At 50.5% G+C, this 15,911-nt stretch overlaps 2 protein-coding genes across 2 annotated transcripts in view; both read right to left on the bottom strand.

The window, feature by feature from the left end:
• The window catches only part of LOC143692713 (uncharacterized), a 452,855-nt gene that overhangs the window by 103,634 nt on the left and 333,310 nt on the right, over nt 1-15,911 (bottom strand). Inside the window, 1 exon segment of the mRNA XM_077172954.1 lies at nt 14,375-14,962. Coding sequence (XP_077029069.1) covers nt 14,375-14,962 — 588 coding nt within the window.
• LOC143692610 (olfactory receptor 14C36-like) lies at nt 3,716-4,411 on the bottom strand. The gene has a single exon (XM_077172861.1). The coding sequence runs from the start codon at nt 4,409-4,411 to the stop codon at nt 3,716-3,718; it is 696 nt and encodes a 231-aa protein (XP_077028976.1).

The following is a 15,911-nucleotide window of genomic DNA, read 5'->3' as shown; positions in this document are numbered from 1 at the left end:
ATCGGGGGAGACTTCGGGAAACTCAGAAAAAAGCCATCGGATTAATTTTTTAACTTCCTTTTTATCAACTGAACAACCCCCCCCAACTAGGATACCCACAACTTGGTAAAACAGCCCCTTCTGAGCTGCCGAGAGCAAAAAGTTCGCACCCATCGCTCGATGTTATAAGTGGCAGCTGCGGTTAAGCCCCCCCGTTCCAGTAAACGCAAAAGAAAGAAAGAAATAAGGGTGCCCACCCCCAGCCCCTGTCTAGAGAAAAAGAAGGGTGGTGACGAAACACCAATAGAGGGGAAGGCGACAGGGAGAGTAGCAGAATACTCACAAAGTCCGGAGGCGACAAACGAAAAGCTGGAACGAGGAGGGTCCTGCGACAAGGACGACTCCAGGGTGCAAGGAGCTGCCGTCCAGGGTCCCTGGGGAGCGCTACCTCGCGAACAAGGTCTGCTCGACCACAGGGTAGTTCCGTGACTGCTGGGATTCTCGAAATCCTGTCCGTGGGGTCCACGAATCCGAAAAGGGGGGCCCCATGCCGGGCGCCAAAACTGGCGTAGTGGCCGGTGAAAAGTAAAACGCCCAGGCTAGATAAGTGTCCAGCCAACCTCCGGCCAGTAAGGCACTTCCCCAACCCGGGGTCAGGGCCTTGTGCCTAAGACGATGTCACGCCTTGCGGACGTGTGGCCGCAGTAGAGAGCTCCGAAGTCGCAGGATTAAATGAAGAGGCGACTCTCAGTTTCTTCGGGGGGGGGTGGTTTTATTGGTAGGGAAACGTGGAGTTTTTCGGTGGAAGAAGCTGAGAGCCCCAAGGCAAGGAAAGCCTCGGTTTTACAGAGGGTGGGAGGGGTGAAAGATAGCAAATCAGAGAGGGATACATTAAGGATTGGCATAATCGGAGAACCCATCAAACACAGTTGTGGGAGGGACCCTGGCCCCTAACCCAATCACTCGACACTCTGGCCCGAACTCTCTAGAAAAAGAGGCAGGGGTGTCGAGTGACAGGCAGGCTGCCAGGGGTGGGGAACAAGAAAGATAGCCAAGACAACTGGGGAGGGGTTTGGGGATTGACACAAACTGGTAACAGGGCAGGACCTTCTGAGAGAACAATGGGGGGAAATCTGAACAAACCTAAAACACACCACAACAAACTGTGTACGACATGGCAGCACAGAGCCAAGGGGCCATGGTGACACTGTGGGGCTGGATGGAAGCAAGGAGTCCATGGTGACAGTCTGGGTCCTGCTGGAACCACAGAGGCCACTGTGACCCTGCAGGGCCTTGTGGAACCATGCAGAGCATTGTGACAGAGCAGGACCTGGTGTCACGATGGGGCCATTGAGACACTGCAGGGCCCCATGGAACCAAGGGGCCAGGGCTGCTCCTCAGGGACTCCTGGAATGAAGGAAACATGTTTGACACCGTGGTGGCCCTTGGGACCAAGAGGCAATTGTGACACTGTGGAACCAAGGAGAACATTGCTGCACTGCCAGACTTCATGGAACCAAGGATCCATTGTGACACTGCGGGGCCCAAGGATCCAAGGGACTTTGTGACACCAAGGTTTCCCATGGAAGCAAAGGGACATTGTGACACATGGAGGCCCCATGGAGTCATGGAGACCATTGAAACACTCAGGGGCCTCATGGAACCATGGTGACACCAAGTTGTCTGGGAGTGTGGTTCTTCTGGAGGGTAGGAGGGCTCTGAACAGGGCCATGGACAGGCTGGATCCAGGGCCCAAATCCAACAAGGTGAGGTTTAACAAGTCCAAGTACCGGGTCCTGCATTTTGGCCACAACAACCCCTGAAGCCCTACAGGCTGGGGACAGAATGGCTGGAGAGCAGCCTGGCAGAAAGGGACCTGCAGGGACTGATGGACAGCAGGCTGGACATGAGGCAGCAGTGTGCCCAGGTGACCAAGAAGGCCAATGGCTCCTGGCCTGGATCAGGAATGGTGTGGCCAGCAGGAGCAGGGAAGAGATGGGCTGTTTGCAGTGAAGGGAACAGGGGTGGGCAATGGGAAGAAATTTGTACCAGGGAAGAGTAAAGAAAGCAAAAGTGAAGCCAAGGAAATGCTGAGGGCAGTTTGGGGGTGGCTGCCAGGCAGCCCTGGCTCTGAGCAACAGCGTCTGCAGTGGCACGGGAAACTCCCAGCTGATGGGAACAAACTTTCTGGCTGAGTGCAGAGGCCAGGACAAAGCTGAGTGGTTTCCCTGGTGTCCCGCAGGCCTTGCTGGCCCCAGGGGCTGCTGGCATTTGTGCTCCCTCAGCTTCATGTCCCCACAGCAACAGCATGGGGGTGCTGGCCCTGCTGTGTGCAATGCAAACAGGGGCTGCTGAGGCAGTGCTGCTGTGTCTGTGCCTGCAAGGATGGGGCACCTGTGTGAGCTGGGGGAGAGGCCAGGGCTGCAGAGGGGGGATGTTGTTGGCAGCTGCATGAGGACGCTCTGGGACGCTGCCCTGGGCTGTGCAGCGCACTGGGCATGGATCAGCCCCTGCTCTGCTGCTCCTTCCCGTCTGCCCCAGGGCCCTTGCAGAGCCCCAGCCATGCTGTTTGCCCCCAGCCTGCCCACGGCCAGCCTGGGGCTGCTCACGGGGGTTTCTGTGCTGAGCCTTGGCCTGGCTGTGTTCTTGAGAGAGCCTGGGCAAGGAGCCTGGAGCCCCCAGGGCCTGGCCTGAGGCATCAGCGCTGCCCCAGCAGTGCCCATGGCCTGTCCCTGCTGCAGCCCCGGCACTGCCACCCCCAGGGCTGTGCCCGGCCCCGAGAGCACTCAGGCCCTGCAGCAACACCAGGGCCACCAGGGCAGCGGGGCAGGGCCCCGGCAGCAGCACTGGCAACACCAAGTGCTGCTGCTGCTGCTGCTGGGCACAGCTGCTGGGCCAGCACTGATCTGCCCCAGCTCTGCACACAGACATTGCTGCTGCAGCTCCAGAGAAGGCAACAAAAGGGCATCTCTGCAGAAAACTTTGCTAGGGGAGATCCTTTAGTTCCTTTAAAGCCAGAGAGTGTTAGGAACATTAATCCACAAACGCCAGCGTTTTATGTCCAAAATGGAGACAGGGGAGTAGTTTCTAGCTTTATTCGAATAAAGGGAGAAGACATGGGGAATTCCCCTGGGATCTCTCCAATTTTTACAGGATGCAGCTGTCTTTTTATCCTAATTTCCTGGCTGCATTTCCCTTCTCTCTTTCCATATTGGCTGAGGTACTTGGGAGGTACAGACTCCCCAATAGGCCTGATACTGAAGATTTTCCAAAGATTTCCCTCTAATGTATAACCCTGCCTTTTAATTTTAATTCTTATGGAATTTAGGGATTTTTCTTCCCCATTGTTTTTTATATCTCTCAATCTTTCATTTCATTCATCAGCAAAGCTAAAGTTTATTTGTAAAAGCAAATATCTTTTTCCATTCATCAATCAGTGGAATCCTTCACGTTGTTTCTTTTATCTTCCAGATCTAGTTTTATCTATCAGCAGACCCACAGCTTTTTTGTAAAGACAAATCCTCTATTCCTCTCAATAGCACAGCCCCTCATTGACACAGTCTATGGCCACAGGGAAGGTGGAGAGAAACAAAATGAGAAATGGCCTAGAGGAATGAGATGTCTTTGTGCACAATCAGAAAAAAGTAAAACAAAAGAAAAAACCCCACAACCAAAGCAATGAGAAGTATCCAATACTACTTTTATTGCAAGTGATTTGCAGAAATTGCCCAGCAGTTTAATGTTTCTGAAAGCATCCAGTCATCAGTGTGCACACTTCAGCCTTGAGCTCCTGGTTCCTCAGGCTGTAGATGAGGGGGTTCAGGGCTGGAGGCACCACTGAGTACAGAACTGACAGGGCCAGATCCAGGGATGGCGAGGACATGGAGGGAGGCTTCAGATAGGTGAGCAATGCGGTGCAGACAAACAGGGAGACCACGACCAGGTGAGGGAGGCAGGTGGAAAAGGCTTTGTGCCGTCCCTGCTCAGAGGGGATCCTCAGCACAGCCCTGAAGATCTGCACATAGGAGAAAACAATGAACACAAAACAACCAAACACCAAAAAGGCACTAACCCCAAGAAGCCCCAGTTCCCTGAGGTTGGATTTGGAGCAGGAGAGCTTGAGGATCTGTGGGATTTCACAGAAGAACTGGCCCAGGGCATTGCCATGGCACAGGGGCAGAGAAAATGTATTGGCCGTGTGCAGCAGGGAATAGAGAAAGGCACTGGCCCAGGCAGCTGCTGCCATGTGGGCACAAGCTCTGCTGCCCAGGAGGGTCCCATAGTGCAGGGGTTTGCAGATGGACACGTAGCGGTCGTAGCACATGATGGTCAGCAGGGAAAGCTCTGCTCCCATGAAGAAGATAAGCAGAAATACTTGGGCAGCACATCCAGTGTAGGAGATGTTGCTGGTGTCCCAGAGGGAATTATGCATGGCTTTGGGGACAGTGGTGCAGATGAAGCCCAGGTCGCTGAGGGCCAGGTTGAGCAGGAAGAAGAACATGGGCGTGTGCAGGTGGTGGCCGCAGGCTACGGCGCTGATGATGAGGCCGTTGCCCAGGAGGGCAGCCAGGGAGATGCCCAGCAAGAGGCAGAAGTGCAGGAGCTGCAGCTGCCACGTGTCTGCCAATGCCAGCAGGAGGAAGTGATTGATGGAGCTGCTGTTGGACATTTGCTGTGCCTTGGCAAGAAGATCTGTAAGAAAAGCAATCATGGAATAGTTGGGTTTGGAGAGGACTTGAAATATCCCAGCACAGCCTGGGGGCACTTTCCCCCCACTGCCTGCCCAGGGCTCTGCTGCCTGGAGCTGTCCCTGCCAGCAGCTGCTTCCCTGTGCCCAGGGCTGGGCCCTGCCAGTGCTGCCAGAGCCCAGCCCAGCCCTGGGGGCTCAGCTCTGCCCTGCAGAACCCTCCCAGCTCAGGCACTGCCCAGGGGCAGCTCTGGCTCTGCAGGCTCTGATGGCAACGTCAGAGCAACCCTGAGGAGGCTGGAAAAGCAACACTGATGCTACCTCTAAGGGGCCCTATTTTGATTTCTGTCACTGCCAGGTTTAATCAGACCAAAGGGAAACTTTTTTTTTTTTTTTTCCCCCTCAGGCTGAACTGAGGGATGAATATCAATGTGCAATTTCCCATCCCAGCAAACCAGATTAGTAGATTAAAAAAACAGGATTTTCCCTTTTATGCAACCCCTGCCTCACTGTGCTCCCTGTATGATCTACTTGGAAATGTTCTGCAGTTAAATGCCATGCTGGGAGCAGTCCTGAACAATGCAGCATCCTCCCCACACAAGGAGAACACTCCCAAGCCTCACCAGCTGTCTCCTGCCACCCAGATCTTGTCCCCCAGGGCTGGCAGCAGCTGCCAAGGCTGGCTGAGAGCTGTCCCTGGCAGGCAGCAGAGTCCCTGCCCCAGCACAGCGCCCTGGGCTGCAGGACCCTGCTCTGCAGGACAGCCCTGGGCACCCCTGGCTGCTCTGCACAAGAGACAAGCAGAGAATGTACTCACAGGCTCTGCAGGCATTGGCATGTTCCAGCTGCAGGAGATGGCTCCAGGAGCTGCAGCTGCATTGTCCTGCAGCCAGAGGTTCCTGTGCCAAGGGCTGGCAGTGATTGTGCCCCAGGCACTTCTCAGCCCCTTCCCAGCCCTGACTGATTGAAGCTCTCTGTGCCTCTGGGCTGTGCCCGGGCTGGCTACAGGCAGTGCCCCAGCCCTGCTGGGCTGGCACAAGAGCTGCTCATCCAGAGAAATGTGCTTTTGAAGCTCTTCTTGGTGACCAGGAGCTGCCTCTGTGCCAGGAGCCCAGCCCAGCTCAGCAGCACAGACACAGCACAAGGACTTTAATCAGCCTCTGGGGCTTTGTGCTCAGGCCCTGAACATCAGTCCCTGAGAGGGAGCTGAAGAAACCTCTCAGGAACTCCAAGGCAGAATCCAACTCCAAAGTTTCTTGGACTTTTAATGGGTCCCAGAGAGGGACACGACTGAGCAAGTGTCCCCAGGCCCCAGGCAGAGCAGAGAACTGCAGGCAGTGATGACAGGTGGGGACAAAGAGAAGCCAAGTCTTGGTGCCCTGGGGCACAGCAGGGTCTGTGCCAGCAAGGGCTGGGAGGAGACACCTTGTCCTGAGGCCCTGGGGCCTCCTGGCACAGCCCCAGCCAGGCTGGGCACTGGCAGCCCCTTGTGCTGCCCTCAGCATCCCCCCCTAGCCCACATCCCAGTGGCCTCAAGGATCTGCTGCAAGGAGTCCCTGGGGAGCCTTGCTCAGCAATGGCCCTGGGGGCTCCTTCATGCTCCCTGCAGGGACTGCAGGTTTTTCAAAGGACTTTGGCTTTGGCTTTTGCCTTGGAGTCTCTGAGAGGTTTGTGCAATCATGGCCTCCAATTATCCGCTGTAATTAGTCCCTGGAGAGGCTTTGTCAGTAACAACACTCAGTGGGGCTCATTAATGCTTCAGGGTACTTCAGTTATTTGAAGGTACTTGGTGTTTCCCTTTTGATACAGACTCTGTGAGAGGTTTGTGCAATCATGGTCTCAATTATCTGCTTTAATGAGTCCCTTGAGGGCTTTGTACTGACACTTAGTGGGGCTCATTAATACTTTCAGATACTCAAGGTTTTTAAGGTACTTTGGATTTTCCTTTCCACTCTGAATCTCTGAGAGGTGTTTTTTCCAATTCTGGTCTCCAGTTCTCCCCTCCCAGGAGTCCATGAGGAGCCTGTGTTGGGGATGGACCTCAGAGGGACCCATTCATGCTTTGAGACACTCTGAGTTTTTCCTCTGACTTTGACTCCTGGAAAAGTTTCTGCAATCTCAGGCCCTGAGGTTCCAGGGCTCAGCTCCAAATGCACCATGAGGCTCATTAGGGTCAAGCAAGTCCTGACACACCATGGCTCTGCCTTGATTTCCCTCGGCTCTGGAGCGTTTATTAGGCAGATTTCCTTTTACAGTTGTGAAGAAATATTTCAATGACCTTCTAAGGAATAAGTAATCCTATTTTCAAGAGTGTATTTTATTACTGTTCTCTTCAGAGAAGAGCTGATTGCAGCTTTCTGTGATTTATATTGATGTAGGGCTGCTCCTAAGGAGGTCTCACCAGGTCAGAGAAGTTTTACCTTGAGAGTTGACCCAGTGTGGACAACCTTGCCCCACATTCTCCAACCTCATGTGAGAAACCATTTTCACTTTCAAAAATTTAAAATATCAAGATCTTATCAAAACACAACAGAAAACTGAATAAAGAAAATAACACAGTGCGAGAAGCAAAGGATTCAGTCAGGATGTGCTCATCTACAAAATGGATGCTCTGTCTTTTATACCTCTGGCCCCTCCCAAAGTCTTGTCAATCGACTCCTTCTTCACTGTCCAGTGGTGGAGATCACTGTCTCACACCTTGATTGGAGGTCAGGTGTCACAGACATCTTTTCATGAAAAATCCTTTCTTTAGGATGTTTCCTCCTGAGAAGCTGAGAGGCCTCAGGAACAAAATGTAAACAATGGTTATCTGCTGCTGTGGAATGCAACAGGTGGATCTGTGATTGGTCTCATAGAGTTGTTTCTAATTAATGGCCAGTCACGGTCATCTGGCTTGGACTCTCTGTCTGAGACAGAAGCTTTTGTTATCATTCCATTCTATTCTTAGCTTAGCTAGCCTTCTGATGAAAACTTTTCTTCTATTCTTTTAGTATAGTTTTAATATAATATATATAATAAAATAATAAATAAACCTTCTGAAACATGGAGTCAACATTCTCATCTCTTCCCTCATCCAAGAACCCCTGTGAACATCACCACAGTCAGGTGCTGCCATAGGAACAAGCCAACCCTCCCAAATGCCCCAACTACTGAGGCCATCCTGTGATAACAATGCAAGGGGGAGGGGAAGGATAACTGTACACCAACAAAACTTCTCATAACATATATTTAATATTCACCCCTTAATTGTGAGAGCCAACCATAGGATTACTCATCTATAACAAACCCCCGTTTTCTTTTTCTATAAGTCATTTTGCTCAAACAGTTAAGTAAAAAATTTTTTCTCTCTCTTGAATGAGTCATACCAGCATCTGTTGATGTGGGCAAGGACAGTGGGAACAGGAGAAAAAAATCTCAGGTTTTCCTTAGACACACTCATTAGGAATGGACAAAAGGGCATCCCAGAGGTCCAGTGTGGCTTTGACTCCCATCTACCATGCCTGTGCTGCTGCTACCCATAGTTGGTGCATCTTAGGGGTGAGTCCAGAGGCCAACTCGGTCCTGCCCTCCAGTCCCTGTTGAATTAAAAGACAACTGAGGAATGACAGAGGTCTGGTCTGGCCTTTTGTCCCAACCTTACCGTGCCTACAGGGTTGCTGCCCACAGCAGGGCTATGGAGCCTTCTTGGTAGTGAACAAAGGGGCCAACCCAGCCTTGCCCTCCTTCCTTTGTCTTATTTTCTTGAAGAAGCTGTCCCATTACCTTTTACAGTCCCTTGTGTACTCCCCCTCAACAGATGCTGGTAATTCTCACCCATGAAAACAGGAAGACAGTTCTTGAGATGGTTGGTGGAAGCTTGACTCTACTTTTTGGGAGTCTTGGTGTTTTTCTGGTTTTCTCTCAGTCTGTTTTAGAGTCAATCTTGTTTCACCCAGCCTGGATGTTACAGTCACTCTTTGGGTTCTTCTCCTGGGCCTTTGACTCTGTTGCCATGAGTCCATCCCCGCTCTGCAGCTCGCACGGCCGATTCGGTGCTGAGCAGTGCCTGAAAGGGACCTTCCCACTGAGGAGTTAGAGGCTGATCTCTCCATGGCTTAATCATCACCCAATCCCCAGGATTAATATTATGGATTCTGAAATCCAGGGTGGTAGTTTGAGGAATTGCCCCTTTATGTCTTAGCCCTTCTAAGGTTTGTGCTATAGACATCATTTATTTCTTGGCATTGGCTTCCCCTTCCTCATAGGTGGCAGCCTTCTGGGGTGAGGTCAGGAAGGGAAACCCAAACATCATTTCATAGGGTGACACCCCCAGATCTGACTGGGGTTAGGTTCTCATTCTTAATAAGGCCAAAGGGAGACATTTTATCCATGACATTTGCATTTCAATCATTAGCTTAACTAGAGCTCTTTTAAGAGTTGGATTCATTCTCTCAACCCAATGGGAACTCTGTGGATGCCATGGAGTGTGTAATTCCCATTTTACTCCCAGGGCCTGAACAACTTTCTGCAATATCTTCAATGTGAAATGAGTTCTCTGGTCTGAATCAATCCTGTTTGCCATCCCATATTGGGGAATGATTGATTCTAGAAGTGTTTTACTCACAACATTGGCATTGGCTTTCACAGTGGGTACCACCTCTATCCAATGAGCTACGTGATCTACTATCACTGGTAAAAACTTCCACCATTGTACCTGGGGAAGCTCAGTAAAGTCTACTTGGATGTTTTGAAGGGCCTTAAGGCCAGTTCTTGCCCTCCTCTGGGTGTTTGCCTCATGATTTTCTTATTCACTTGTTGACATATCACACCCTGTTCAGTTACTTGCTTAGCGATTCTGAAAATTCCTGTGCATCCCCAATTCCTTAGAAATTGATCCCTTAGCACTTGTGTACCCCAATGTGTTGTTCCATGTATGCCTTCTAGCATTTTCCTGGCAAGGGGTTTATTATTATTTCCTTCCATCTGCTCATTTCCCTTTGTTATCTTTCTTGGCTCCTGTTTTAAGGAGTTCTTCTTCTTCTGTCCCACTGAATACAGGGACTTTTTGCATTTCTCTCATGGGGGTTAATACTATTATTAGTTTTTCTGTCTCTGATTCAGTTGCATTTTTAGCTTCTAAATCAGTGAAATTGTTCCCTTGCTCCCTTCTTGATGTCCTTTAACATAAACCACCACTACTTCCTCTGGTAATTGTAAGGTTTCTAACTCTTCTAAGACAAATTTTTCATGAATCAGTCCCTTTCCCTTTGAATTTACTAGCTCCCTCTCTTCCCAAATTTTTCCAAAGATATGCACTGTTCCAAAAGCATATTTTCAGTCTGTATATTTTGTTCCCCTTTTCTGTGCCAATATTTCCAGAGCTCCTTTTAGGGCATACAACTCACATGCTTGCGCTGACCAGCTGGAAGGTAACTTTCCCTTTTCTATGGCCACCATCCCTTCATGCACTGTAGCGTACCCCGATACCCTGTGCCCTTTTATTACCCGTGAAGATCCATCGATGCTCAGTCATTTTCCACCTTGGAGTGTTTGATCTCTTAGGTCCTCTCTTCCTTTAGTTTGATAGTTTATAACCTCTAGGCAATTATGTATTAGTTCCTCACTTGGTTCTCCATACAAAAACTGGGCAGGGTTGAGTTGGTTACTCATGATCAGCTCTAAACCATTATCTATTAAGATGGCTTCATACTTTAGCACTTGGGAATCAGTGAGCCATTTCTCAGCCTTTTGGCTCAGGATACTCCTTACTGAGTTTGGGATATATATCTTCAATTTTCCCCCAAAGGGTAATTTTTTGCTTTCTGCTATGAGTAGGGCAGTCACTGCCACAGCCTGAATGCAGGTTGGCCACCCCGGGCTGACAGGGTCTGGCAGTTTTGATAAATAGGCCACTGGTTTCCTGGATCCTCCCCAGTCCTGGGCTAACACTCCATGTGTTATCCCTTTTTCTACATCCACAAACAATAGAAAGGTTTGTCTAATGCAGGAAGACTCTGTGCCAGTGCACTGACTGATTTTTGCTTTAAAACTTCAAACTTTTGTTCATTGTCTTTTCCCCACCTAATCTCTTCTTCTGCTAACTTTTCATACAAGAACTGGATGGACTGCGTGTATCCTTCAATCCATAGCCTACAATATCCCAACAGGCCTAAAAACCTTCTGACTTCCCTCTTAGTTTTTGGCGGTGGGACTGAAGCAATCCCTGTAATTCTCTCAGGGTTCAGCCGCCAGCTCCCTTGACAAATCACATGTCCTTGGTATTTTACTTCCCTCTCTACAAAATCAAGTTTCTCTTTTAATATCCAAAGTCCTTGGTCCCCCAGAAAATTTAACAACACTATGGTGGATTCCCAAACTTCTTTTTCTTCCTGTCCTGAGAGAAGCAAATCATTTACACATTGGATGAGCTTTATCTCAGGTTTGATGGAGAAGAGTTGTGTTACTTCTCCTAGGGTTTGACCAAAGAGGTTTGGGGATTCAGAAAACCTTTGGGGTAACCCAGTCCAACAGAGCTGTTGTTTCCTCCCAGAATCAGGGTTCTCCCATTCAAAGGTAAATATATCCGACTTTGCTCTGCCAGTGGGCACACCCAAAAAGCATCTTTTAGGTCTATCACGCTAAACCACTGGTGTTCTGGGGGGATATTACTCAATGGTGTATAGGGATTAGGCACTACGGGGTACGGATTCACTGTTCTTTTGTTCACTTCTCTCAAATCTTGGACAAGCCTGTAAGTCCCATCTGACTTCTTTACTAGTAATATGGGTGTATTATGGGGGGACATACATGGTTCTAAGGTCCTGTCCTCAAGTAGGTTCTGGATCAGTGGCTGCAGTCCTCGTCTCCCTTCCAGGGAGAGTGGATATTGCCGTACCCGAACTGGATGGTTCTCATTAACTCTTTTTATTACTATAGGTTTCATGTTCAATTTACCTTGGTTTTTTGGTTTTGCCCACACCATCTCATGAATTTTCTCCTCATCTTCTTCCCTTAATTGGAGAAGCTTAACTATCATTTTCCCTTACTCTAGAAGCACTCCGATGTCAAACTGCACCAGTAAATCCTGTCCTAATAAATTTCACCCTGCATCTGGAACGAATTGAACATCCCTGGTTCCCATTTTCTTTGTTCCCTCAAACTTTATTTGCTTTACAAATGAGGCTTTGAACCCTTTCCCTTTAGCACCTACTACTTGCTCAGTATCTTGACTCTTTCTGCACCCCTTTGGGATTCTACAAACACAAGTTCTTTCAGTCCCTGTGCCTACTAAGAATACAAATTCTTCCTCCTGGGGATCTATTTTTAAAGTTATCAAGGGCTTCTGATGGTATTCTGTCCCCAGGAGGTAGAGCCCCTGACACCCCTAGTCTTCCACTTCTCCTTTTTGCTCAGTCTCATAGACCCTCAGATCCTTTTCCTTCTGGGGGCAATTCTTTCTTATATGCCCACTCTCTTTACAGGAAAAGCAAACTGGTCCTGGGTTCCCTTGTTTCCTAAACTCTCCTTTTTGTGTGGAGGCCCAGGGGCCTGCATCCTCCCTCCACCTATCCTCCCGCACTCAGAATCTCCCTCCCTTACCTGAGTTGTTCTTTGCATGCTGGTTTCCTTCCCTAATGGCAGCTACCATTTGATTTTGCCTTGGCCTTCACTTCATCCCTTTTTACATACACCTTCTGTGCTTCCCTTAAAAGGTCTTCTAACCTCCTTTCTTGCCAACCATCTAACTTTTCTAACTTTCTCTGTATATCTGGCCAGATGGGAGTGACAAAATTTATCTTTAGTAAGATCTGTCCAGCCACCGTGTCATGGTCAACCCCTGAATACTGCCTTATATATTTCCTCAACCTTTCTAAACACTCTGTGGGGGTTTCTTTGCTCTTTTGCTGCTCATTGAAGGCCTCATGGGCATTTTGGTAAAGTGGAGCTGCTTCTTTGATGCCTCTTATAATCAATGTTCTATATTCCTCCATGTCTTGCCTCCCCCCAGTGCTGCTGTGGTCCCTGGTGGGGCGCACTATGGGCATTTTCAGATCCCTAGGCGGTCCTTGCACATGCTCCCTTTCCCATATTTGTATCCCAGCCGCTCGGATCATGTGTCCTTCTTCTGGTGTGAACAACATAATCATTAATGATTGCATTTCCTCCCATGTATACATATTGGGCCCCAGAAACGGGTCTAACTGCTCTGTGGCTGTCGTGTGTTTTAAAATGTTTATATGAGTTCAGTTGTGAAGTTGTTTATCCCTTCTATAAGTTAGAAATATGGTTTGGCCCTCGGTTCCCCCCGTGTACTTCCCTCATAATGGTTTCTCCCTAAGTTGGTTACCCCTTGTTTTCCCGCCAATGGCTTGTCCCTCAAGGTGACTGATCCCTTGATCCTTCCCTTTATGCCCTTATAAGTTTATTTCCTCCCTCCTGGTGCTGCCCACTTCCCCTGTCTATCATTGCAACCACCCCTCTTTATTTCGAGAACCTTCCGTGTCAATCATCCCTTCCTCAATGTATGATTTGCCTCCAGAGGCTCTTCCCTCCCTTATGTAATCCTTATTGGTCCAGCTGTGTCCCACGCTCCTCGCGTGGTCTTCGTTTATTGGTCACCTTGAGTCTCCTCCTGTCACACCCATTCCCTTTATCGGTGCCTCCCTAAGCCGTCCTCCTCTGACACCCATCACTGGTCGGGCCTGGGAAATAAAGCACCTTGGCATCCACACGGGTGTGCACTCTCTCCTTCCTTTATCTCGGGACTTGGTAGCCACGCTCTCGCCTGCGGCCCCCAGGCCGCAGACAGCACCACTACCCGAGGGTTTTCGAGGAGAACCTGGGGGTGGCAGATCTTGTGCTCTCCTCCGGCCACACACCGGGAGCAGCTGGCCAGCATTTGTCCAGCTCCGTGACCACAGAGCAGGCTACAGGGAAAAACATTTTCCTGAGATCCAAGCTGAGCCTGCCCCGACTCAGCTGCAGCCGCTCCCTCCACTCCTGTCCCTGGGCACCAGAGGAAAGAGGTTCCCACAGCCCCAGCCAGGGACCCGCTCCCAAGGCTGCTGCCATGGCCACCAGGGCTGGCACCAGCTGGGATGCTCGGTTTCCACGAGCCGGGCTTCAGCAATGGGATTCCCCAATTTCCTGCTCCTGCTAAAACCGCGCTGCCCTTGCTGCCCTCCCGCCTGCCATGGAAAGCACAAAAGGCAAAGATCCCAGGCTGGGATAAGAACAATTTATTGGGAACAGCAACGAGATAAGGAAAAAAGGGAACAGAAACAATATTGATAACAGAAGGGATCAATAAAACTGTTTACAGGGAAAACTACAACATCAACTAATGGCTCTCCCCAGTTTAGTATTTCCCCTCCCTGGAAAAGACACCCTTCTCCTCAGGGAGAGAGAGAGAGAGAGTCCCTTTCCTGCCCCTGGCAATGACCTGAGGTGGGAGTGAATGTAATGACAGGGCCATTGCCAGACCCTCATGTTCTTCAATCCCACATCATGTAATTGGCAGGGCCAGGAAAAGGTACAGGTGTCTTCCCAGCATGGATCACAGGGAAAATGGATCTCCAGGGCTTTTCCCAATATAGATCCTCCAATGGGGGATGAAGCTGGACCAGTGCACGAAGCTCCTCCTGCACTTGGGGCATTTGTAGGACTTCCCTTACTGATGTCTCTGTTGGTGTTTGGTCAGGTCAGAGCTCTGGGTGAAGCTCTTCCCACACTGGGGACACTCGTAGGGCCTCTCCCCAGTGTGGATGCGCCGGTGCCTGATGAGGGTGAAGTTGCGCTTGAAGCCCATCCCACAGTCAGGACAGCGGAAGGGCCTCTGCTCCGTGTGAATGCGCTCATGCAGGCGGAGATTTGAGCTGGTCTGAAACCTCTTCCCACAGGTGGGACACTCGTAGGGCCTCTCCCCAGTGTGGATGCGCTGGTGCCTGATGAGGTGGGAGTTGCGCTTGAAGCCCTTACGACAGTCAGGGCAGAGGAAGGGCCTCTCCTCTGTGTGAATCTGCCGGTGCCTGGCGAGATCAGAGCTGGTGTGAAACCTCTTCTGACACTGGGGACACTTGTAGGGCCTCTCCCCAGTGTGGATGCGTTGGTGCCTGATGAGGGCAGAGCTGCAGCTGAAGCCCTTCCCACACTCCCCACACTCGTACGGCCATTCCCCAGTGTGGATCATCTGGTGGCTGATCAGGGTGCTGCTCTGCCTGAAGCTCTTCCCACACTCCAAGCACTTGTGGGGCTTCTCCCCATCATGAAGCTGCTCATGGACCACCAGCTCTGAGCTCTGGCTGAAGCTCTGTCCACCTTCCTGGCTCAGGGTGGGTCTTTCCTCCTCAGAGCACCCTGGGCTGGGTTTTGAGCCGCCCCTTCTGTGGGATCTCTGGGGCTTTTCCTCCACGTTGGAATTCTGCACCGTGGAGCCATTTATAATGGCCTCTTCCACGAGATTCTGCTGTGGGGATTTGTCCTCCCTGGTCTCCATCCTCAGCTTCTTCCCTGGGGGAGGCAGGACAAGGAGAGGATGGGATTTGCCTCCGTGCCAGAGGGAAGGGGAAGGAGATCCCCCCAGTGCATCCCCAGCAGGACGGGGTTGGCAGCAGGGTTGTCCTGCAGCCGGGGATGATGCTGGGCTGGGAGATGGAGCAGGAGAGAGGGGGAAAGGGGCACTGACTTCCTCCTCACCTGCCTGGGGCTCCTGGAGCACCTTCTTCTTCCTCACAGCCTCCTCCTCCATCTGGCCAAGTTTAAGGGATGGAAAATCCTGTTTTGAGAAGAAAACAAGGGATAAGTACATTGAATTTTGTACTGGTTTGAAGGCAAACCTGGGGAGAGTCTAAACCAGAATTACAATTTAATAAGAAAATTTAGATCAAGGCAATGATACAGAAACACTGCCTTAAACTGACAGAGTCAGGATATACCCTGACACCCAGCTGGTCAGGCTGGTGGCTGCAGTCCCATTAAATGGTGGCTGCAGTCCTGTTGGAGTGATGAACGTGATTCTGTCCAAGCAGTGATCCTGTAGAAGGGTCTGGTCTTCCTCTGAAGGTCCAGGGGTGGTTCTGGAGCTCTTGTCCTCTGGGAATCCAGTAGGCAAGCTGCTCCTGGTGTTGCAAGGCTCAGCTTATATCCAGGTAGGAATGCTTGGATCCTCCCCCTGGGCGGAGCATCCCACAATGGGAGGATGGAATTTGATCAGTCCTGCAGTGACACTCAATGGCCCATTCCCAGAAGATATCTCCCCTGGAGGGCG

This window comes from Agelaius phoeniceus, assembly GCF_051311805.1.
Source record: "Agelaius phoeniceus isolate bAgePho1 chromosome W unlocalized genomic scaffold, bAgePho1.hap1 SUPER_W_unloc_2, whole genome shotgun sequence".
Taxonomy (NCBI): domain Eukaryota; kingdom Metazoa; phylum Chordata; class Aves; order Passeriformes; family Icteridae; genus Agelaius; species Agelaius phoeniceus.
The sequence above is the reverse complement of the archived record's forward strand: the minus strand, read 5'-3'. Positions and strand labels throughout refer to the sequence as shown.

What these genes read in the sequence shown, in the direction of transcription:
- LOC143692610 (XM_077172861.1), bottom strand. Translation starts at nt 4,411, where the DNA reads ATGCATAATTCCCTCTGGGACACCAGCAACATCTCCTACACTGGATGT.